Source organism: Lemur catta, chromosome 7 (assembly GCF_020740605.2).
Source record: "Lemur catta isolate mLemCat1 chromosome 7, mLemCat1.pri, whole genome shotgun sequence".
NCBI classification, from domain to species: domain Eukaryota; kingdom Metazoa; phylum Chordata; class Mammalia; order Primates; family Lemuridae; genus Lemur; species Lemur catta.
In genome coordinates this window covers 9,461,177-9,485,128 of record NC_059134.1, presented here as the reverse complement: position 1 = coordinate 9,485,128, position 23,952 = coordinate 9,461,177, and the positions used below count along the sequence as shown (strand labels likewise).

Sequence of the window (23,952 nt, the reverse complement as noted above, 5' to 3'; positions counted from 1 at the left end):
AAGCTTAGAACACTGATTTTTCAACTTGTCTAATTTCCAATAGTAAGCATTTGTAGATATGTATGAGTTTTGCTTTAGTTGTATCTCACACATTTTCATGTGTTGTATTTTTATTATTATTCAGATAAAAATATTTTAAAATTTCCAATGTGGTTTTTTTGTATTTGGTTTATGAGTTATTCAGAATTGCATTTCTTAATTTCCAAACATTTAGAGGAATTTCTAGTTATCTTTCTGTAATTGATTTTTAGTGTAATTCTGTGGTGTTCATAAAACACATGATTCATGATTTAAATTTTTTGTATTTGTTGAGACTTGCTTCATCTTCTAGCAGTTAGTCCTTGGTGAATGTTTCATATGCACTTGAAAAGAATGTAAAAGAAAAAAGAATTGTGTAGTTGTGTTTAGTGTCCTATATTAGTTCAAGTGGAAAATTGGATTGTTCAAATCTATATACTTATAATTTTTTGGTCTGCTGATTCTGTCAGTTACTGAGAAATGTTAAAATTACCAACTGCGATTGTGGATTTATCTATTACAATTTTTTTTAATTTTTGCAGTTTTATTTATTTTGAATCTGTATTATTTGTTGCATACAAATTTTATTTACAGTTTGTTGCATACTAATTATATCAACCTTGAAGAATAATTTGACACTTTTATCATTGTGAAATCTCCTCCTTTATCTTTTAGTAATACCTTTTGCCTAAGTTCTACTTTGATGTTAATATAGATATAGTAGCCTTCTTTAGCTAGTATTTATATGGTATCACATTTTTTTAATCCCTCTGTTTTGCACCTTTTGGTGTCCTTATATTTCAGGTTTGTCTCTTAGGGTGTGGCAGTTTTTGTTTTTTTTTTTTTTTTTTTGTGGTGAGTCAGTGTCTTGCTCTGTTGCCCGGGGCTGCAGTGCTATGGGGTCAGCCTAGCTCACAGTAACTTCAAACTCCTGGGCTTGAGATCCTCCTGCCTCAGCCTTTCCAGTAACTGGGACTATAGGCGAGCACCACCACAGCCAGCCAATTTATTTAATTAATATTTTTAGTAGTTCCCAGCTATTTTTTCTATTTTTAGTAGAGATGGGGTCTTGCTCTTGCTGAGGCTGGTCTTGAACTCCTAAGCTCAGGGGACCTTCCTGCCTTGGCCTCCCAGAGTGCTAGGATTACAGGTGTGAGCCACTGTGCCTGGCACAGTGTTGATATTTTCTACTAAACTATCCTCCAGTTTACTAACCCTCTCTTTAACTATGTCTGTTGTTCTATTAAATCCATTTAGTAAGTTCTTAATTTCAGATATTATATTTTTCAGTTTTAGACGGAACATTTGATTGTTCTTTGTAGATCCCAATTCTCTGTTGGAGTTATTCATTTTTCCATCTCTTTTTAATTTACCTTTCATTGAACATATTACGTATAAAGGTATTTAGTAACTTCGTTAAAAATTTAACTGAATTCTTCTCACCAGCTTGTTTATCTTTCTTTTCCCATGCTTTGCTCCAGAGAAGTAATTGCTTATGATCCATTTCATATTGGAGAAGCTTGTGTTTTGTTAGAGTTCAGGCTAGTTGGTTGCCCTGAAACGTCAGTTTTTGGTTGTGTCCTAGAAAAGTTATAATTTTGTGGATTATCTGACTTTTCTTCTTGTTAGGCTATGAGTAATACTCTTTACAGGTTTCTCCATTATAAGCAGAAACCACAAATGCATCATAGCCATTTTAAAGTCTCTTTTTGATAATTCTAATACCTGAATTAAATGTGAGTTTCTCTGTTTTAACTGTTTTTTCTTCAAATTTTTTCATTTCTTTTTGGCTTTATTTTTTAAAACATGCCTCATAATGTTTATTGGATACCAGATAATGTGGATAAAAATTTTGCAGAGTCTGGAGAATTCTTTTTTCTCCAAAGAGAGTTAATTTTTTTCCCAGCATTTCTGTTCTTGTCCAGGTTTAACTTTAGGTTTTATTAGAGTTTGTTTATTGCTATTTTGTCCTTACTCCCAAGGCATGGCTTTTTTGGATTCTTAGTTAAGAGCGCAGGGGTTTTTCCCACCCTTCTCTGTCTTGACAGTGCGTGCTTTCCAACCTCTGTCTCCTCAACCCTGCTGGGCTGCTGAAATTTCCACTTGGCTCTTCAGTTGGTTTATTTTGGGTTCCTTGGCATCTTGTCCTGCTTGCTTGCTTGCTTGCTTGTTTGCTTGCTTGCTTGTTTATTTATTTATTTATTTATTTATGAATGAATGAATGAATGAATGACACAGTCTCGCTCTGTTGCCCGGGCTAGAGTGCTGTGGCGTCAAGCTCACAGCAACCTCAAACTCCTGGGCTTAAGCAATCTTTCTGCCTCAGCCTCCCGAGTAGCTGGGACTACAGGCATGTGCCACCATGCCTGGCTAATTTTTTTCAATATATATATATTTTTAGCTGTCCAGATCATTTCTTTCTATTTTTAGTAGAGATGGGGTCTCGCTCTTGCTCAGGCTGGTCTTGCTCTTGCTCAGGCTGGTCTCAAACTCCTGACCTCCAGCGATCTTTCTGCCTTGGCCTCCCAGAGTGCTAGGATTACAGGCGTGAGCCACTTCGCTTGGCCTGCATATTTATAATATTAGAAATCAGCTAATGATTTGAGGGGAATTTTCATGTACATTTCTGGGCTCTTTTTCTCCAGGCTTTTTTGAGGGCAATTTCACCCCTGGAAGCCCATCTAATTTGGTGAACCTGACCTCCAACTTCTGCCTTCTCAGCCCAGTTAGATTATAATATTATGCTTGGGCTCCATTTTTCTTCATTGATTTGGAACATTTGCTTATACAAAAAGAATGATTAAATGTAGAATTTGCTTCTCTCAAAGTTTGTAGCCTTGGAAGCCTCACCTGTTGGTTGCTTTTCCATGCCTTCAGATAAGCAGTTTTAAATGTTTTGCTCAGCATTCGTAGATGTTCTCATCAAGGGTGTTTGTTTGATGCACTCTGCTCCATTGATTCTAACCAGAGATATCATATCTCTTCTTCATTTTGGAATTTCACTAATATTTAGCACAGTTCTGTAAGTATTGATATAGAGTAAATGATAGCTGTTCCAAATCTTTCCAAGGTTCAAATTGTGTTGAACAGATAAAAATAAGTTTTTATATGATAATTACTGTGGATTATAAAGGTCAACTAGTTACAAACCTTACTTTTATCTCTCGGAATAAAAGCAAGTATTTGGTACCTTAGGAAAGATCCCTGAAAGCCAGAGTAGAAGTGAAGGATCAACGCTAGCCACTTAAGCCTTTTAACTGAACTTCCAATCTGACATACAAGTTTTCTGTTCTTTGAATTATATTCATTGGAAAGCTTTCACAGAAATGGAAATTCTTATCAGAATCTCTCCTATTTTGATCTCTAGGAAGATGAAGTCCTCAGTACATTCTGAAGAAGATGATTTTGTTCCAGAACTACATAGAAACGTTCACCCTCGAGAGCGGCCTGATTGGGAAGAAACACTTAGCGCAATGGTAAATCAGCTTTATACATATGTATATATGTATATTGTACTTAAATAAGGAAAAGGAACTGAAGGAGCGTTACAGAAAAAAGTACAATTTTTTTTGTTGCTTAATTTATTTATTCAGGAAATATTCATTGAGCAAATACTTTTTTCCAGGCACTGTTCTGGACTCTGTGGACAGAGTAATAGGGTTACGGAGTGGTAAGATACAGTGAAAGGATAGTTGCTAGTTATGTAGGGGGTGGTCACAGATGGGCTCTGCAAGAAGGGGAGATTTGATTAGAAACCTGAAGGATGTGAGGGAGTGAGTAATGTGTTTATCTGGGAACACATGATTTTAGGCAGTGGAATAACAAGTTAAAGGCTGTGGTATAGGATTCAAAAGCAACTTGGAAGAAACACGAATAGGACAGTGTGGCTGACATTGAATGAGCCAGGGGAAGAATAGAAGAGATCAGGTCAGAAGAGTTGTTTGGGTGGGTGGAGAGCAGATCATGCAGTTTCTTATAGTCCATTGATAAGGATTTTGGCTTTTTATGCTGAGTGAGAAGGGAAACCATTTGAGGATTTTTGGCTGAGAAGTGATATGATCTGGCTTAAAATCTTAAAGGAATTCTCAGGTTGCTCTGAATAGAAGGAGGTAAAAGAGGAAGTAAGGAGACTAGTTACAAGGGTATTATAATAGATGAACAGTGATGGTAGCTTGAACCAGAGTGGCAGCACAAATGGTGAAAAGTGTTTAGATTCTGGATACAGTTATATAGATAAAGCCAACCGTTTTTGCCGATGAATGGGATGTAGAATATGAGATAAAGGGATGACAAAGATGACTTCAAGTTTTTTGTCCTGATCAACCTAAAGAATGGAATTTATATTTACTGAGATGCTGGAAAAGCAGTTTTTGTTGCGAGTATGTGGAAAAATTAGCAGTGTAGATTTCCACATGATAAGTTTGAGACATCCATTTAGTTTATTAAAACTTTTTATAATTTAGATCTAGTAATAAGAATGATGAACTTCTTTTTTTGTGGGAGATGACATTTTACTTAATTGTGGTTCAAAGTTAAAGTTCTCTCTATCATCAAAATGCAATGCAAATGTTCATCTGTCAGTGTTGATTTGTAATGATATTTTACTTGAAGTCATTTTTGAAAATGTTTTTTTACTCAGGTACTGGAAATACTGCCATTAGTTCACAAGCATATGATTTTATTTGAGCGTATCATCACTCGGAAGGATAGAAACTATAAAATTCTATTAGATTCTCCTCTTGATATTTGCCTTTAAACGTTATTACATTGTAGATGAATCACTTCCAATTGAAGGTTAGGTAAAGTTTGCAATATGGAGCTTTACTTTGCACTTACATAGTGGTCTGAAAAACCCTGCTGGACCTATAGTGTGAACTCAGAAAATATATTCATTACGAATTTGTATGGGAATGGAAAACTCCCTTCTTGTTCTGTTTGTTAGCTTTGGAGTATGTAAAGAAGCTTGTGATTACTTGTGATTCTAAGAATACTGGTTATAATCAAAATGACTATTGCCAGAGTTTCTTATATAAGCTATTCAGTGGTCCCCAGCCTTTTTGGCACCAGGGACTGGTTTCATGGGGGTGCGTGGCTGCATGCAGCTCAGGCGGTGCTGTGAGCATGGGGAGTGGCTGTAGATACAGACACAGATGAAGCCTCCCTTGCCTGCGGTTACTTCCTGCTGTGCACCCCACCCCCGTTGGTTCCTACATCTCATGGAAGACCAATTTTTCTTTAAGAGGGGCGCGGATTTCTCTGGCCTGGTACCTAAGAGGCCACGACCATACCAGTTGCAGCCAGGGGGTTGGGGACTGCAGAGCTATGTTTTGCCTTGTAATTTTAGGTTTAATTCATCAAGAAACACCAAATCTGCTGCAAAATCTAATTAACAAAGCCATTTAGTATTCAGTAATAGAGGTTGAAAATAAGCCTAACTGAAACTTTTTCTGCTCCACACATTTTTGCCAAAATTGGTTATAATGTATCTTAGTAAATTTCACTTCAGGTTGTACTAAATTAATGTTTGCTCAAGTTATTTGAGAATATTCTTGTCTATAATTGTCCCGTGTGCACTGTTCATAGAGGGACTCCTCATCAACAACTGAGCAATAATGGTTCACTTTGTTGACTCATCAAGAGTCAAGGAAAACCACTTGAAATCATTTGCTTTTTTTTAAATTGACTAATAATTTTGCTCCCAGTGTCTTTGAATCTTCAAGCAACTATTCTCACCAGTAGGCTTAAATCAGTTTGCTTTCTCTGGACACATTTGGCTGCTGCAGTCAAACATGATTTAATAGACTTATGAAGGGTAAATGGCTTTCTTTGCTTGGCTAATAAATGAGCTGCTTGGAAATTTACTTAGTTTGCAATCTTGTTACTATTTAATATTTTTTATTTCTGTGGAGAAATTTTGCATGGTGATACATTCTTAGAATTTTTAAATTTTTCAGTGTTACTTTCCTGTGAGTTAAGAATATTGTGATCAGTACATAGTTTGGTAGTGTCAATGCATATACTGTTTAAGCACAGCTGTAGTGTCATTGTATTAATAAACACAATGTTTTGCCATCTAATTTGATAAAATAATCAACATTCTTCTGTGCCTTAACGTATGACATTCAAAGTCCCCTTATCTCTTGTTTTCTTATTCTTATATGATATGCATATGTATGTAATTTTTAAAAAATGTGGTAAGGTAATACATGTGATAATTGAAATGCTGTTCATTTAAAATTTAAAACTGCAGTTTATAGTGTGCCGTACAGCAGTGTGAATTGATGAGAGTGCCACATACGGTCTTTTCTGCACCTACTCAGCTCTGTCATTGTATTGTGAAAACAGCTATAAATAATACGTAAACAAATGAGTGTAATTGTGTTCCATAAAACTTTATTTATGGATGCTGATATTTGAATTCCATATAATTTTCACATGTCATTAGGTAATCTCATCTTTTCACTTTTTTCCCCAAACATTTAAAAATGTAAAAACTACTTTTAGCTCAAGTGCTGTTCAAGAACAGATGGTGGGCTAGATTGGCCCTAGTTTTCAACCCCTTTTTTAACATAAAATTGTAACTTAAGATGTAGGGCTTTCCGAAACTTTCCAGAGAGAAAGCAGTTTTATTTCACTTCTCATAGTATGCTATATAATACTGTCTGTATTATGGTACTTATCTCATTGTATTGATCTAATTGATTACTAATGTACCTGTCTCCCTCCCTACTAGGTTATGAGCTCTTTGAGAAAGGGTAGAGATCATCTTGTATTCATTTTATTGAAGGATAAAGTTTAAAAGAGGATATAATCATGACTCTCATATAAATATAGAATAAATACAAGTCAAAGATATTTAACTCATTAATTAGTGAAGGAGCCAGTCAGTTGTTAAAAGTGGTTTAAAGGAGAATTCAAAGTACCTTTTATAGATCAACCATGTTAAAATGCATACAAATAGATGCAAAATTAACACAACTGTTCAGTTCCACTGGACACAATTTGCATTTCTATGAACAGGGATTATTTGTATTACTGTGAATTTTCTATAAGTTAACTTCCATCTCTACAGAGTTGTAAAATAGCTGAGTCAAAAGACAAACAAAAATCACATACCCCTATTGAATCAAGTAATCCTTGGAGATGTCAGTATTCCCATTGAAAGGATATTCAGTAATATTTTTTGCCCATTTTTAAATATTCTATAACTTTTGTCTACAATTTTTATAACCTTCAGTAAATCTACATTGAATTTATGGAATGGAAAGAAAGGTGACGTTAGTTTTTATGTGGTGGTCTGTTGGCTGTGTATTAAAATGTCATATGCTGTGTACGTGTGAAATTACTGAATTCTCTTTTCTGAAGTCCACATTAATTTGTCTAAGCACTTATGGAAATTACTGTTTATATCATAATGTTTTAACACCTCATTAAATTCTTATTTTATGCTCTTAATTTCCTCATTTGTAAGCTCCTTGAGAGCAAGTGCTATAATCCTTTTTCCATTAAAAAAATGCATCACAATAAATAGTACATTGCTAGGTTGCAAAAAGCGTTTAGTGAATGATAAAGAGGAAAGGGTGTAAATGAGATTAGAGCCACTATTTTACTGCCATTTCTGTAGAAATTCCTTTTGATATTAATCATTAAGAGTAGACAGAGCTTGGGACTTTTTCTCTCGATAATAATCTATGTGAAATATCACTTTGAGAATGAAATTTGTTATTCAGAGAAACCCTTATATTTCTCTCAATTCCATTTAGTTAATTTTTGAGTTGCTTTAGAGATAAAAGGGCTTAGATATTAAATTTTTGTTGATTTGTGTGCTGTAGCCAGAATATTGGATTTCTTATACATGTATTTACGAGCCAGAAATTTCTGAGCTATTAAGAATTTAAGGAATTTTTGTGTATATTATAGTCATTTTTAAATCAAAACAATAGCAATAAAAACCTAAAATACTGCTCTAATTTTGTGATTTATGGTTAGGTAATCTTCATAGATCTGTAACTAGATAAGTATTTTAAGAAATCTAATAGAAGCTATATTTTTCTAAATTACTAAAAGTACAACATTTATTAGTAATTATTTAACAGTGAAATTATTTAGCAATTAAATATCAGGATCTTTAAAAAAATCTGAAGAAAGTGTGTGTTTGTATGTGTGTGTATCAGGATCTTTTTACCAGTTTTCAATATTTGGACTAAAACCAAATATTATTATTGTTTCTCTATTCATTTTATTTTTAGTATTGATTATTTCAGTGTTCTCAGAATGGATCCTATTAATTCTCAAATTATTTTGTTAGGAACCATTTCTCCCTTCAGTTTTCTTTTAATTCATTAAAATTAGTATGTGTTCAGGGCTCAGGGCTAAAACAGGTTATGGAGTGAGTAAATGGTTCTGGCTGCAAATGCTCACTTGTGCTAACAACCAGAGTCATGGAAACTAAAACAAGGTGTAAATTTTCAACTTCCAAGCTATTGAAGATTTAAAAAAAAGAAGATTAAAAAGTTAATGCTCAATGTTGTCAACACTGCTTGCATGCCATCTCTCTCTCCCCCCTTCCCCCTCCTTCCCCCTTTTCTTGCTTCTTCCCTCCCTCTTCTTCCCCCCACCCCCTCTCATGCATACACCCACGCTCACTCACTTCTTAAGGTTATGTCTTCTCAACTCTTTCTTCTTCCCTCCTTTGAAATGTGGGCATCTACCTGGGATCTGCACTTGGTCTCTTTATGCTTATTCCCTCCAAGTTCTTTGCTGTCATCTCTATGCAGATGACTTCCATGTCCCTATCTCTAGCCCTATAAGAATTCACTCCCCACAATGAGCCTCCTTTTTTTAAAACTTTACAATGTATGTTAACTTTATTCCAGTCACCCAGGTTCAAAACCTTGTATTTGTTTTTTTGTTTGTTTGTCATTTTTTATTGATACATAATAATTGTATATATTCATGGAGTACATGTTACATCTTGATACAAGCACACAACATGCAATGATCAAATCAGGGTAACTGGGACATGATTCACTTGAAACATTTATCTTTGCTTTATGTTGGGAGCATTTGAAAACTTCTAGCTATTCTGAAATACAATAAACTATTGTCAACTATAGTTGCCCCATTGTACCACTGAACATCAGAACTTCTTCCTTCTATTAAACAGAATTACCCCTTCACCAACGTCTCTTCATTACCCCTTCCCACCAGCCTTACCAGTCTCTAGTAGCCACCATTCTATCACTACTTCCTTGAGATCAATTTTTTTTTTTTTAGGTCCCATATATGAGTGTGAAAATGAAATATTTGTCTTTCTGTGCCTGGTTTATTTCACTTAAGATACTCTTCAAAGTAAAACCTTGTATTTGTTATCAGTGAGATAGTTTCATTTCATTTATCTTAAAAGCCAAAGTTCTTCATTTTTGATCATTTTGCTCCAGTCACATTGGCCTCCTTACAATTTCGCAAACATGTTAGGCATTCTCCCACTTTTGGGTCTGTGTATTTATCTTCCTTCTAGAAAGTTCTTTTTTCAGATCATTTGCTCCCTTACTTCCTATATGTCTCTTTTCAGATATTTTTAAGTGTTGCCTTTACTCACCATCTTACATGAACTAATAATAACCCTGCCCTCCTCTGTCTTTCTTACTCGGCTTTAATTTTCTCCATAGTACTTGCAAATATTGAGTATTTGTATTATTAATATTATTATCTTTCTTTTCCATTATAGTGTAAACTCCACAAGTACAAGGGACTCTGTCATTTCTGTGTACTGCTTTCTCCCTTATGCCTGGCATGGTAAATTCTCAGTAAATTTTTGTTGAATAAATGAAATTGTCATTCTCTGGACAGATCAAACTACTTGTTTTTCCTTGAAAAGGCCCTGAATTTTCTTGCTTCTTTATCTAATTTGTAGGACATTGATATTAACATGAATATGGATTTTCTTCTTTCTTTTCTTTTTTCTTTCTTTTTTTTTAACTTCTCTGCTTTTTTTGTTTTTAAAACAAAAGTGAGACTATGGATACATTTTTCTTAGGCTATCACAAGTGTCCCTTTGTACTTGGGCCAGTCCCCCCTCTATTGCCTACTTTCTAAAGAGAGCAAAAGTTTGTAGAATAGTTGGATTATTTCTTCCTGAATAATCCTGAAGAAGAGGTAATTTTGGAGGAGATATGTATTTTATTTATTGGTTCTTGGATAGACATGTATCCACTCTCGGTAGTACAGTAGGCCCTCTTTATTCAGGGGGATATGTTCCAAGACTCCCAGTGGATGCCTGAAACTGCGGATAGTACTGAACCCTATATAGGCTAATGGCTGGGCAGTGTATATAGCGTGGATATGCTAGACAAATAGATGATTCATGTCCCGGGCAGTACAGAGCAGAGTGGTGTGAGATTTCATCATATTATGCAGGATGACATTCAATTTAAAACTTACAAATTGTTCACTTCTGGAATTTTCCATTTCATATTTTCAGACTGTGGTGACTGTGGGTAACTGAAACCATGGATAAGGGGGGACTATTCTACTTAGATGGCCCTTTCTACCCACCAAATTGTAAAAACATCTGCAGGTTTGAATAAAAGAAAAAGTTTTTGCAAATGTTCCTTAAGTGAATGTCTTTAGCTCTTTTATTATTCTATGATGTTTAACCCTTTATTTTTGATGGATGGGGTGAATTTTAATTCAGAGGAACTGATGATGTTATCATTTTGCAGTCTTTAAATGTTGAATGCTTTATGTAATGTTGCCTTATGTACAATCACAAATGCAGCCAATGATTAATATGCAAAGTCCAGGTTTTGGATTTCTGCCAGTATGTTCAACGCTCTTCAGTAAACAACTCCAAGCCTCCCTCAATTCCATCCCCTTCCATGATGGATCCTGTTCTGGCTGAAGATTGTGGAAATTCTCTGGCATGAATCAAGTGGTATTAATTATTGAAGTTAATTAATGTACTACTGAGAGCTGTGGGATATATATTAAGTTGGACTGTATGAGATGCTATAGGTCAAAAAGGGTTGAAAATTGGCAGTTTCATAATGTTAAACCTAGAATCATTTGAACTGTTGAACCAGTGCTTGAGCCTATTTTATTGTTAATTGCTAAACTGAAAACTGCATTCAGAACATGCTATTTAAAGCTTTAGGTGATCTGGATGTTACTTTTACTGATGGAGTTTGCTGTATAGCTTTTCAAAAAATATTTAAAGCTTATGAAATATTCAAGGAGAAAACTACATAAAATGTGCAGTTAGAGGAATAATGGTTCTTAGAGGTCTTAACTGGAATGTCCTGGGTGGTCTAAAATCTTGCTCTTTCTTCTTTTAATAGAAATTTTTCCAAATAAGCATCTCATTTGTGGTTCTTTCTTCCCTTCTCTTCTTCTATTCATACTCTGTCTTTTTCTAGAACTCATATTTTATATTTTTATATATTTAAATATTGCATGTAGTTTTTTATAAGTAGATCTAATGTATGCAAAATTCAAGTGTAGAAATAGATCAGTATAGGCCGGGAGCGGTGGCTCATGCCTGTGATCCTAGCACTCTGGGAGGCCAAGGCGGGTGGATCCTTTGAGCTCAGGAGTTGAAGACCAGCCTGAGCAAGATTGAGACCCTGTCTTTACTAAAAATAGAAAGAAATTATATGGACAACTAAAAATATGTATAGAAAAAATTAGCTGGGCCTGGTGGCACATACCTGTAGTCCCAACTACTTGGGAGGCTGAGGCAGGAGGATTGCTTGAGCCCAGGAGTTTGAGGTTGCTGTGAGCAAGACTAACGCCACTGCACTCTAGCCTGGGCAACAGAGTGAGACTCTGTCTCAAAAAAAAAAAAAAAAAAGATCAGTATAAATTTCTAGGAGCACTGAAAACTAGTGATAATTTACCGTAATAAAGTGCCTATAAAGGTAGTAAAATACTGTTCTTAGAGTTTCATAGGAGCCTTCATATAAAATGTCTGGTAAAATTAGATACATTATTGGAACCTGTATTGTTAACAGATCAAACACCTTCTGTATATAGGGTTATTTTTAACAATGAGAGCAAATGGGAATAAGATGAAGGAAAGGATGAATCTCAGTTATGGAAAAGTATAAATTTCAGAACAATGAAAAGTTTGCTAATGTGTCAATGTGTTAATTCTAGGTTGATTGACCTGCTGTTGCCTAGCAGAGGAGTTGTGATTGTTGTACTAATGACAATTGCTAATAATTTTTCCCAAATTGTTTTAAACATTGCCTCTGCATAATTTTTCTCTGAAGTTATTGGCTCTCTGAGGAGTGTTATATTTTATTATTATTATCAATAAATATTATTTATATCATTAGTATAAAGGGACTGTGCCATCTCAAATTTTGACAGGAAATAATAATAAAATTTGAATCCAAGAAACAAGTGAAAAGTGGCAAAAAGTTACCATTCTTCCCTCAGATTTATTTTTAGATGCTATTTGCTAGCCTCATACATAAAAAAGACTTTGATCGAGTCTTCCTTTCCCCTTGCATATTTTAGTGGAGTTTTTTTGTTCTTTGAAGACAAGAACATTCCTGGTCCACTTTGATAGTAGTATATACTTACACTGATTACATTTTGATATCCCTTACGAATGCTTGTTTGATGATGTTATTGTTGATTTTTTATAGCAGTTTCAAACCCATTTTTGTTCTTAAGTATTAACTACTCATTTTGATTAGTTGTTTGCCTTTCTTGATTGTACAAATTTAGTATTAAAATTGTGTTTATTCAGTTGATGTCATGTGTATACCTATGTACATATGTATGTTATTTGGCTACTGTACCTTATCAAAATATGAGGATACTTTATATAAACCTGTGTTTATATGTTATATATTTATTGCTTATTAATAAATTTTATGGATATGGGGATGGGATCTCCTGCCTTCCTTCTGCTCTGTTCTCTAGTGCAGGAACGTTGATGCCTGTAAACTACATTTCTCAGGCTCCTTTGCCCGAAGACTTCTGGCTCAGTTTGGCAAATGGAAGGCGGCACTAGTGAAAGATTGGAGGGAGGAAGAGGGAGAAGCCAGGGTGTTTCTCCCTCTGTTTATTGCTTTGAGAGCTATCTCCACTCAGTGGTTCTAGCTGTGGTTCATCTTTCCGTGCAGGATGACTCATAATTTGGTTCAGTGATTAACAGAAAATCTTTTTTTACTACTGTATGTATCCTGGGTACATTTCACCATAGAAGCGTTTTTTTATTTTTTTTTTCCCAAATTGACTATAAATATGAATACCTAGTTTTGCATGTTGTAGTTATATAGACTAATATCATTTATTTATAACAGGTTGTTATGCATTTAAATGGTTGGTGTAAGGAAATATGCAGAGAAGGAAGAAGGCTAACTTGCTTGGTTTCTCTTTCTTTCTCTATTTTTTTCTTTTTCTTTCTCTCTTTCACCCCTTCCTTTACAAAAATAAAACATGCTTATACAGAAAATGTAGAAAGTGAAAAGGAAGAAAGAGAATCACTCATAATCCCATTTCCCACAGTGGTGAGATCATTTTGCTATATTCAAGACTTTTTATGATGCAGAGAGATTTTAATAAAACATCCACCTAAGCATGTTTTTCTTATACAAATTTCTCCAAATTGTTAGTTTCAAAGAATATTGCTTTGGTGATATACTCCCCCTTCCCATCATGTCTGGGAATATGATATTTTCAATAATTGTGAACAGTATATGATTTTATATTTCTTTGCTTTTCCATTTAACATTAGCATTCTACCTGATTATTAAGGTGCCGGCGAAGTACAGAGACCTGAGTATTCCCCGTTGTACATTATGGGAGGGGTCATAGGTAAAGGAGTTGGCAGTTTTACTGGAAGGAGGAGATCTCTGGAAAAGACTAGCTATTAATAGTGAACATAGAACCATTTTGGCAAATAATCTGGGGACTCTTATGTTCCCCCTTGGAAGGGGGAAAAAACATATAGCCATAGAGAGGGGAAGGAATTACATTTTCCTCCCCTTATGGGAAAATGAATGATGGTCTTGAGAGCTGCTGAATGGGAAATGGAACAGACTGTAGAATGCACACTTAAAATACAAGGTTGCAAGGGAGAGAGGATAGCTGGGTATTGCACTGAGTCAGATCTGTGTACTTTCCCCCAGTTACCTATCCCACTTTCGGAATTTGCACTTTCCTCCAGGGTTTGCCTTCATGTGAGCAGTTTACTCCTTCCAGGAAGGCTTTAGCAGGAGGTTTGGGAGAATACTGAAGTCAGTGCATCATTGGAGTTCTGGGAGTGCTGGAAGGCAAGAGCTACTGAGGCTTTGCATTACAATCCTGGGAAGAGAGAGTTATTTAATTAGTTAGTTATTAATAATTGCATGAGAGAGAAAGGGGCAGGTAAAGCCTAAGATTACTCAGGAATTCCTAGGGTCTTAGATGTCAACATTGTTAGTATTTGTTATCTGTTGACTGTGTATAAGAAATTGTCACAAGCTTTGGGACTTAAAACAATATCCATTTATCATATCACAGTTCTGTATGTCAGAAATCTGGGCAGGTTGAACTGGGTTCTCTGCTCAGGATCTCCTAAGGCAGAAATCAAAGTGTTGGCTAGGCTGGGTTCTCATCCTGAGATTCTGTCTAAGAATCCCTTTCCTGCCTTATCCAGGCTGTGGGCAGAATCTGTTTCCTTGTGGTTGCAGTTCTGAGGTCTCTGTTCCTTGCTGGCTGTCACTGGGGGGCCATTCTCTGCCCCCTCAGTCTTCAAAGCTAGCAGTGGTGCCTCATGCTTCAAATCTTCAACTTTCCCTTCTACTACCAGCTGGAGAAAACTCTGCTTTTAAAGTGCTCACGTGACTAGATTAGGTCCATTTTAAGATCAAATGACCTGGGATTTTAATTACACATGCAGACTCTCCTCTTAGCAATGCCTAGATTGAATAACCATGTGGTGAGAATCTTGGGGGTGGGGAGACTGGGTCTTTAGAATTTTGCTTACCACAGTGTTGTGTGTTTTCTCTGCTATTTATGCTTCATAATATATTTAACGTGATAACATTGGTCAATGGAAATTACACATATTCCAGAAATTTAAAATTCACTAATACTCCATAAAACTGATTGCTTGGGGGGAAATTTATGTTTGCAATGTGTTGTTATTGATGTTCAATGAAAACATTAATAAACATATTTAAAGACTACATAACACCCTATAAAATAGGACATTTTTGTTGTTAATTAATAGGAACTTGGGTTTGTTATATATTTTTCATTTTGACGAATATCTTTATGATGAGTTTTGCTTTTGCTTTTTACTATTATCTTATAGGGAATTACTTACCCAAAGAATATAGGGATCCCCAAATTACTTGCCAAAATGGTTTTATTAATTCGTATTCTGATCCGTAATGTTTAGTGACTTTTGTGCCAATCTTTTCAGTCTTATATTTTTATAAGGGGAAAGGTATTTCTCATTATTCTAATATTCCATTTTTAAAATTCCATTGCTTTTGAACATTTTTTAATGTATCTATATTAGACATAGTGGGTTTTGTGATAAAAATTCAGTTTAATTCAAATACTGTGACTAATGCACTATGCAGATTACTTCTTTCTTGGTCTCAGTTTCCTCTTTATGGTAGAATAGCTGAATGAGATTTCTTTCAGCTCTGTGATTACATTAAACACTTCTTCATTCCCCCTCTTTTTTAGTTAAAAATCTGTAATACTCATTAGCATTCTGGTAATACCTATCAAGATAGAGTTTGTAGAATTTTGAAGGAGGTAGATCGATAAATAATACAAAGGGATTGGGGCTGAATGTAGAAGCAGCCAGCTTTATGGTTCTTTATCAGAACACAGTGTGTTAATCTACTGTGAGGTCACTTGACAGTTACCCAGTCAATGGTAGTGCTTTGTTTGGATATGGGATCAAGAGAGGAGGCTATTTGAAAGATTCTTTAAAGATCTGTAGCAGTGGAAGAAATAGTAGGATTTTTCCAGCGGGGGGTGGGGGGTGGGGGGTGGTGGCAGGGTGGGGGATGGGCGGTTAGGGAGCAGTGAAACAGACATGATAAAACATTGCCAATTCTTAGTTTTGCAAGCTTTCTGTACCAAATTATATTTTCCTGAAATGGATGAACTGTCCCCTATGTGATTTAACTGGTTAAAATAGAGAAACAAATACTTCCTTTGTTACAGATGCCATATATTTTAAGACTGCATTAGCTTTTTACCAGTAAGGGTATATTTTTGGCTTATATTAGGCTTGTGGTAAACTATGGGTCTTAGATCTTGTTATATGAATTCCTGTCAAACAGTGTGCTCCCCATATGCATTCATATATAATTGAGTTTTGAATATAAATTTGGGGCTTTAATTTTTATTCTTGATGAACTTCACATTCATTTGGCTTGTCTTTGGAGCTTATTAAAATCTCCTTGAATTCTGTCATTCACAGTTCAGTGCCCCTTTCAGTTTTCTTTTATCTATAAATTCAATAAATATGCCATATGTTTTTATTTGTCTTTTATAAAAGTATTGAGAAAGGAATAAAAGAGTCCTGTGATATTCTGCCTTCTTCCTGTGACACATTAATTTGTAGTAATTGACACTTACTTAACATTTTTCAGTATTTAATCATCTTCAAATTTAACTATATTAATATTGAATTCTCATTTTAAAATATGCACAGGTGTACCACAAAAGACTCAGTTATATGTCTTGCTATAATCAAGATTTAGTAGTCCATCTGCATGTGTCTATCTTATCATTCTAGCTGCTTTATTTAAACATACACATGCACCCCCCCCAAAATGAATAGGGTTTCTGCTTAATTTCTTTGATTTTATATTTGGATCTCTTATGCTGAAAGCCTTAGTTTTTAGTGACATTAACAATTTTTGCTTTAATCTGCTTTTGATAATTTCAAAATAATAATGTCAATATTACTGAAAAGTTTGCTTTCTTTCATCTCTAGGATGTATCCTACTAGGGATATATTACTTTGCTTTTCTGTTGTCTGAAGTAATTCCTGTCTCTGTGTGTAAGCCACCAACTTATAATTAGGATCATTTGTTTTATTTGGTTTTTGATTTTTAGGCCCCTTTTTCCACTTTAATTTAATTTTACAAATATTTAAAATATTTACACGACCTAAAATTTGAACTACAATATAAGGCATTCGAATAGAAAAATCTTTCATCCCTGTCTCTGTTCCTTCATAGGTAAACATTTAAATTCACTTTTAGTTATCCTTCCATTTTTTAAATGTATTTACACACTGTTTAGTTAGGTAGCCTGTTCTCAAACCATGCTTTTTTTTTTCTTCTTAATATATACTGAAGACTACTCCATAGCAATTGATTGAAATCTTCATTTCTTTTATAGCTATGACTGTTCCATTGTGTGGATGCAGCATAGTATATCCAACTGTTTCCTTATTAATGGACGTCTGGGTTGTTTTCACTCTTCAGTTAGTAGAAATAGTTCTGCAGAGAATGACCTTATATTTAATATATATGGCATTTTTTTCTTTTGCCAATATAAGAAGAAATGGTTAAAAAAATTACTGTTATTTTGGTGAGTTGTGAGAGAGCAGAGGTGAATATGTCTTCAGTCTTGCTAGACAGAAGTCTTGCTAGACATTCTTATCATGAATGAGTTTTATCAGACAATTTTTCTGCATCTATTGCAACAATCTGATGTTTTTCCCTCATTAATTTTAATTGTAATGTGGAATGATAATAATAGATTTTCTATTATTAAACCATTCTTGCAGTCCTGGAACAAATTCAATTTGGTTATGATTTTTTTTTAATACGGTGGTGGATTTTGTTCACTATTTTATGTAGGATATTTTTATGCATCTGTGTTTAATAAATGAGATTGGCCTATAATTTTCCACTGTCGTGCTGTTGTCTGTTTCTTCCCATTTATTTTTTAAAATTTACTTTTATATTGAGGTATAACATACAGAGAAGTCACAAATCTTACATGTGGAGCTTGGTGAATTTTTGCTTGTGTATATGTGGATCACCACCCAGATTTAAACACAGAACTTTTCCTGAAATTCAGAAAGCTCCCTTGAATGCCTCTCAGTATCTTTCCCACCAAAGGTAACTATTCCTATACATGAAATCCTACAAAAATATACTCTTTGTGTCCAATTTGTTATGTATGTAGTAGAATCTCATTGTGGCGTTTGTTTCTATGATGAAGATGTTTAGTGCTGTTTCATATTCTTACTGGCCACTGAAGATAACTCTGTTGTTACATGCACATTTAAGTCTTGCCTTTTTCTTATGTTGGATTGTCTGGTTTTGCTAAGCTGACTTTTAGAAATTCTTTATAAATTGTAGATACTGGTCATTTATTTGATATATGTTTCCAAGTTCTTCTTCCAGACTCTGACTTGTCTTTTTGCATGCTTAATATTATCATTTGGTAGACAGAAACTCTTAGCTTTAGTGAAGTTCAGTTTATTAAATTTTTTTGGGGGGAGTCAGAATATTCTTTTTTTATGTATGCACTTTTAAGAAATCTTTGCCCACCCCAGTGTTATAAAGGTATTTTTCTAGAAGAATATGTTTACCTTTTATTATATGTTTGGGTCTATGAACTATTTAAAATTGATTTTTGTGTATGATATAAGGTTGGGGTCAACATTCATTTTTCTCCATATAGAAATCTGATTGACATAGTAAATGTGTTGAAATGACCACCTTTTTTCTGACTTAATTTCAGTGATGCTTTTGTCATGAGTCAGACAAAAGAAGTCAACCATCTTGTTGGCTGCTTTCTGAATTCTTTATTGTGCTCTGTTGATCCATTTTTCTAGACTTATACCAATATCACACTGGCTTAGTTATAATTTTAGAGTAAATCTTGATACCTGGTAGAGAAAGTCTTTCGGCTTTGCCCTTTTTGTCTTGACAGTTCTATGTCTTGCATTTCCGTATAAAGTTTTAGAATAAGCCTGCCAATTTCCACAGATGAATCTGTAAATCATATTGGGGGAGAATTGACACCTTGACATTATTGCATCTTCCAATCTATACAAATGAGGGGTGTTTATGTGTGTGTGTGTGCGTGTGTGTTTAATCTATCCATTTAGATTTTCTTCAATTTTTTAACAATGTTTGTAGTTTTTAGTGTGGAGGTCTGTCTTAGTCTGTTTGGGCTGCTATAACAAAATACCTTAGACTGGGTAATTTATGAAAAATAGAAACCTTATTTCTCATAGATCTGGAGGCTGGGTAGTTGAACATCAAGCCAGCAGATTCAGTGTCTGATGAGGGGTTGTTTCTCATAGATGGCATCTTTTATTTGTCCTCACATGGTGGAAGAAGAAAACAGGCTCCATCAGGCCTCTTTTAAAAAAAGGGCAATAATCCCAGCACTCATGACCTAATCACCTCCGAAAGGCCTGACCTTTTAATACCATCATCTTGGGCATTAGGTTTTAACATACGAATTTTGGGGGAACACAGACATTTAGACCATAGCAAGATCTTTTACTTTTTTATTAGATGTGTTCCTAGGTATTTGCTATTTTCTTCGATGCTACTGTAATTGGTATTTTAAAATTGTTTTTAAATTTTATTTTCTGCTTGTTTGTTGCTAATATGTACAAATCTAGTTAATTTTTATATATTTATCTTATGCCCAGAGACCTTGATAAATTCTTTGATTAATGCTAAGAGTTTGTGAATTTTTTAATTTTATATGTACACAGTCTTATTTCTTTTACTTTCTTGCTTGTGCTGGCTAGGCACTCAAGGATAATGATGAATAGATGTGGTAATTACACGTATCCTTGTCTTGTTCTTGATATTAGAATGAAACTTTAAATATTTAACCATTAAGTATAATATACCTCTAGTTCCTTTCCAGTTACTTTTTTATCAGATGAAGGATGTTCTCTTTTATTTTTAGTTTGCTGATGTTTATATTTTTCATGAACAGGGTTTGGAATTTTTCCACGTTTTTTACTGTCTCAGTGATCATTGTATGATTATTTTATCCCATTCTGTTAATGTGCTGAACTACATTGGTTTGTTTTTAGATGTTAAACCAACCTTGCATTCTTGGGATAATCTACTTGATCATGGTATTTTATCTTTTCTATATATTCTTGGTTTCAATTTGCTTAACTTTTCATATTCTACTTAAAATTATTATTTTATATTTCAAGTGTAATATAAAAACTTACCACCACATAGAACCCTTTATCTTCCTCCTTTATGTTATAGTTTTTATATAGATTACATCTGCATTCATCAGTGTTATAATTTTTGCATTCAACTTGTACATATATTTTAAAGAATTTAAGAGGAGATTAATACTCTATTACATTTGCCTAATTATTTACCATTCCTGTTGTTCTTCCTTTATGCCAGAAGGTCCATGTTTCAGTTCACCTGAAGTATCCTTTTCCTTCTACTTGAAGAACTTTCTTTAGCATTTCTTTTAGAGCCTGTCTACTGGTGACAAATTCTTTTAATTTTCTCTTATCTGAATATGTCTTTATTTTTACTTCATTTCTGAAGGATATTTTCACTTGATGCAGATTCCTAGGTTGAGAGTTTGTTGTTCCACTGTCTTCTGGTTTCTCATGAGAAATCCTTATTACCCTGTACCTAGACCTAATGTGTGTGTGTTTTTTTTTCTGAATGCTATCAAGATACTTCCTTTATATTTGGTTTTCAACAGCTTGATTATGATGTTTTGGTTTATAGTTTATTTTATTCTGTTTTGTTTTTCCTGATCTTAAATCTGTAAATATATATGTTTCAATAAATTTTTAGTATTTTCAGAATTGTTGCTTAATTTTTTTTCCTATACCAAAGTGTTTCTTCTTCCATGCAGAGACTTCAAAACATTAATGTTAGATGTTTTGATATTCTCTGTTAGATATTGACAGGTATTTTTTCTATCTTTTAAAAATTTTTAACCATCTGTGCTTCAGATTAGATAATTTTTTTGGTCTGTTGGAGTATTCACTCTTTCTTCTGTTTTCTTCATTATGCTATTGAGCCAAGCAAATATTTTTTTATTTGGGATACTACATTTTTCAGTTCTCAAATTTTCATTTAGTCTTTTTTTGTAGTTTCCATTTTTCCTAAGAGAATTTCAGTCTCATCATGGGTTTCAATATCTAATGGAGCATGTTTATAATATCTGTTTTAAAGTCTTTGTCTGATTAGTCGAATATCTATTTCATCTCAGACTTGGCATTTCTTGAATGTCTTTTCTATTGGCAATTACTCATATTTCACTGGTATAGCTAGTAATTTTAAATTATGTGTGGAAATTCTGAATATTATTTGTGAGACAGACTCCTACTGAAATCCCCTGGAGAATGTTGACTTGTTTTATGGGGCATCAGCCTGGTTGGGTTCAGATTGAAGTTTCATATGGATATTTTTAGGTGGTGGTTTCAACATCAGTTGTTATATTCTTACCAACCTCTTTCTTGTTGGGGATTTTGCCTACACTTTTTTTTGTTTTGTCTGGCTAGAAATATGGGATTCTCCAAGAGCTTTAAAACTCTTGCGCTGTATAGTTTTTCCTGATTGGGGCAGCTGTCAAGTCTAAGTAATAAGAAAAGAGAGAGAGAAAATAATACCAAGAGTTATCTTCACAATCTTTATGTAACAGGGTCCTACTTTATTGTTTCTGTGTTCAGAAGAATGGATTTCACTCAAGCTCTCATGTATCCAAGCCTAAGCTCAACTAGTGTACTACAGTTCTGCTTCCAGTTCTGTCCTAGTGTCAGGCTAGAAGAGGCAAAAAAAGGGGAAAAAAACCTCTGGACTATTTTCCCCACATTCAAGGTTAATTTTTTTCTATCCTCTGGTCAGAAAGTTGGACTTCTAAAAGAGTTTTTCTGACCATACCTGCTACTCATATCCCAATTCAGCCTGTCCTTGGGTCAATTCCAGGAAGTAACGGGGGAAAACTAAGGAAGCATAGTGTCGCTGTATTGGTCATTCATCAGCTTTTGATCTTATTCCTCAGTCTACCTACTCACATTTTTTTAAAAACAGTTCTCAGATAGTTGCATGTTTTTATTGATTGATTGATTGATTGATTGATTGAGACAGAGTCTCACTCTGTTGCCCAGGCTAGAGTGAGTGCCATGACGTTAGCCTTGCTCACAGCAACCTCAAACTCCTGGGCTCAAGCGATCCTCCTGCCCCAGCCTCCCGAGTAGCTGGGACTACACGCATGAGCCACCATGCCCGGCTAATTTTTTCTATATATATTTTTAGCTGTCCAAATCATTTCTCTCTATTTTTAGTAGAGATGGGGTCTCACTCTTGCTCAGGCTGGTCTCGAACTCCTGAGCTCAAGCAATCCACCCGCCTCGGCCTCCCATAGTGCTGGGATTACAGGTGTGAGCCACCGTGCCCGGCCCATATTTTTTTTGAAATAAACTTTGCTTAGTATAGAATTCTTTGTTAACTCAACAGTTGTTTTAAAAAGCATTTGAAAGAACTCAGTCTAACTCTTCTGCCTTTCTATATTTATTTCTCTGAACATAATGTATATCCTTTTTTTTTTTTGTTTGCTATTAAGCTTTTCTCTTTATCAGTGGTTTTTATTTAGCCATCCGATTATGATATTGCCTTGGTATGATTTGTATTTTTCTTACTTTGGATTTATTGAGTTTTATGGATCAATGTGTCTATAATTTTTATGAAATTTAGATGAAATTTACAAACTTCATCAATTATTTCTTCAAAGTTTTTTCTCTGTTATTTTTCTATTAGGTTGGTGCAAAAGTAATTGCGGTTTCAGCATTTTTGAAATTTGCCATTTGCTATTGGAATACATTCTTAAATGTGGTTATGTTATATAGCATTTTAATGCACATTTCTCACATTGTGTTTTTGCTGATGACTTACTACTTGGTCTTTATTTTACATTTATTTTGGACTATGGAAGTAATATTAGACAAAAAGCAAATCCAAGTGATTTTCTTCATTACATCTGAGAAGTATGCTCAGCAAATCGATGAGATGCACCGAAAACTACAATGCTTGTGGCTGGCTGGTGTTGGTCAACAGAAAGGGCTCAATTTTTCTCCATGACAACGCCCAACCCGACCACATGTCACACAACGAACACTTCAAAAGTTGAACGAATTGGGCTATGAAGTTTTACCTCATCCACCATGTTCACCTGACCTCTCTCCAACCGACTACCACCTCTTCAAGCATCTCGACAACTTTTTGCAGGGAAAACACTTCCATAACCAGCAGTATGCAGAAAATGCTTTCCAAGAGTTCGTCGAATCACGAAGCATGGATTTTTACACTACAGGAATAAACAAACATTTCTCATTGGAAAAATGTGTTGATTGTAATGGTTCCTATTTTCATTAACAAAGATGTGTTTGAGCCTAGTTATTAATATAATGATTTAAAATTCATGGTCTGAAACTGGAATTACTTTGGCACCAACCTAATACAACATTCCTCTCCCCTTGCTGTTTATGTTTTCCTTTTGTTTTTTTGCCTTCAGTTACACATATGTTAAATGGCTTTATATTGTTCCACATTTTGCAGAGTTTTCTCCTTTTTCTCTTTGCTTAATTTTAGAAAGTTTCTCTTGCAGTTTCTTCAAGTTCACTGATCTTTTCTTCTGCCATGTCTAGTATCCTATTACTTTTATTATAGATATTGTATTTTTTATCTGTAGTCTCACTGATTTTTTAAAACAGTTGTCATTTTTTCTTCATTATGTTTTTTTTTTCCGTCCTTGAGCCAATTGAACATACTTACAAAGTAATTTTAAATTTTTTTCTGCTAGTTTCATTACTCTTGTTATTTTTGGGTCTCTTTCTAGTTGGTGATTGTCCTCTTGGTTATGCTTTTTTGGATAGATTTCTTAGGTATCTCTTGTATATGTGGAGTTTAGGGATGAAAAATTATTTTAGGTTAA

The 23,952-nt window shown here is 34.4% G+C and overlaps 1 protein-coding gene across 3 annotated transcripts in view; it reads left to right on the top strand.

Moving 5' to 3' along the window:
- Nucleotides 1–23,952, top strand: part of ARHGAP32 (Rho GTPase activating protein 32) — a 201,936-nt gene that overhangs the window by 21,298 nt on the left and 156,686 nt on the right. For all 3 annotated transcript variants that reach the window (XM_045555418.1, XM_045555417.1, XM_045555419.1), the window contains exon 2: nt 3,386–3,494. In XM_045555418.1, coding sequence (XP_045411374.1) covers nt 3,390–3,494 — 105 coding nt within the window. In that variant the 5' untranslated portion in view covers nt 3,386–3,389. The remainder of the gene's footprint in view (nt 1–3,385; nt 3,495–23,952) is intronic.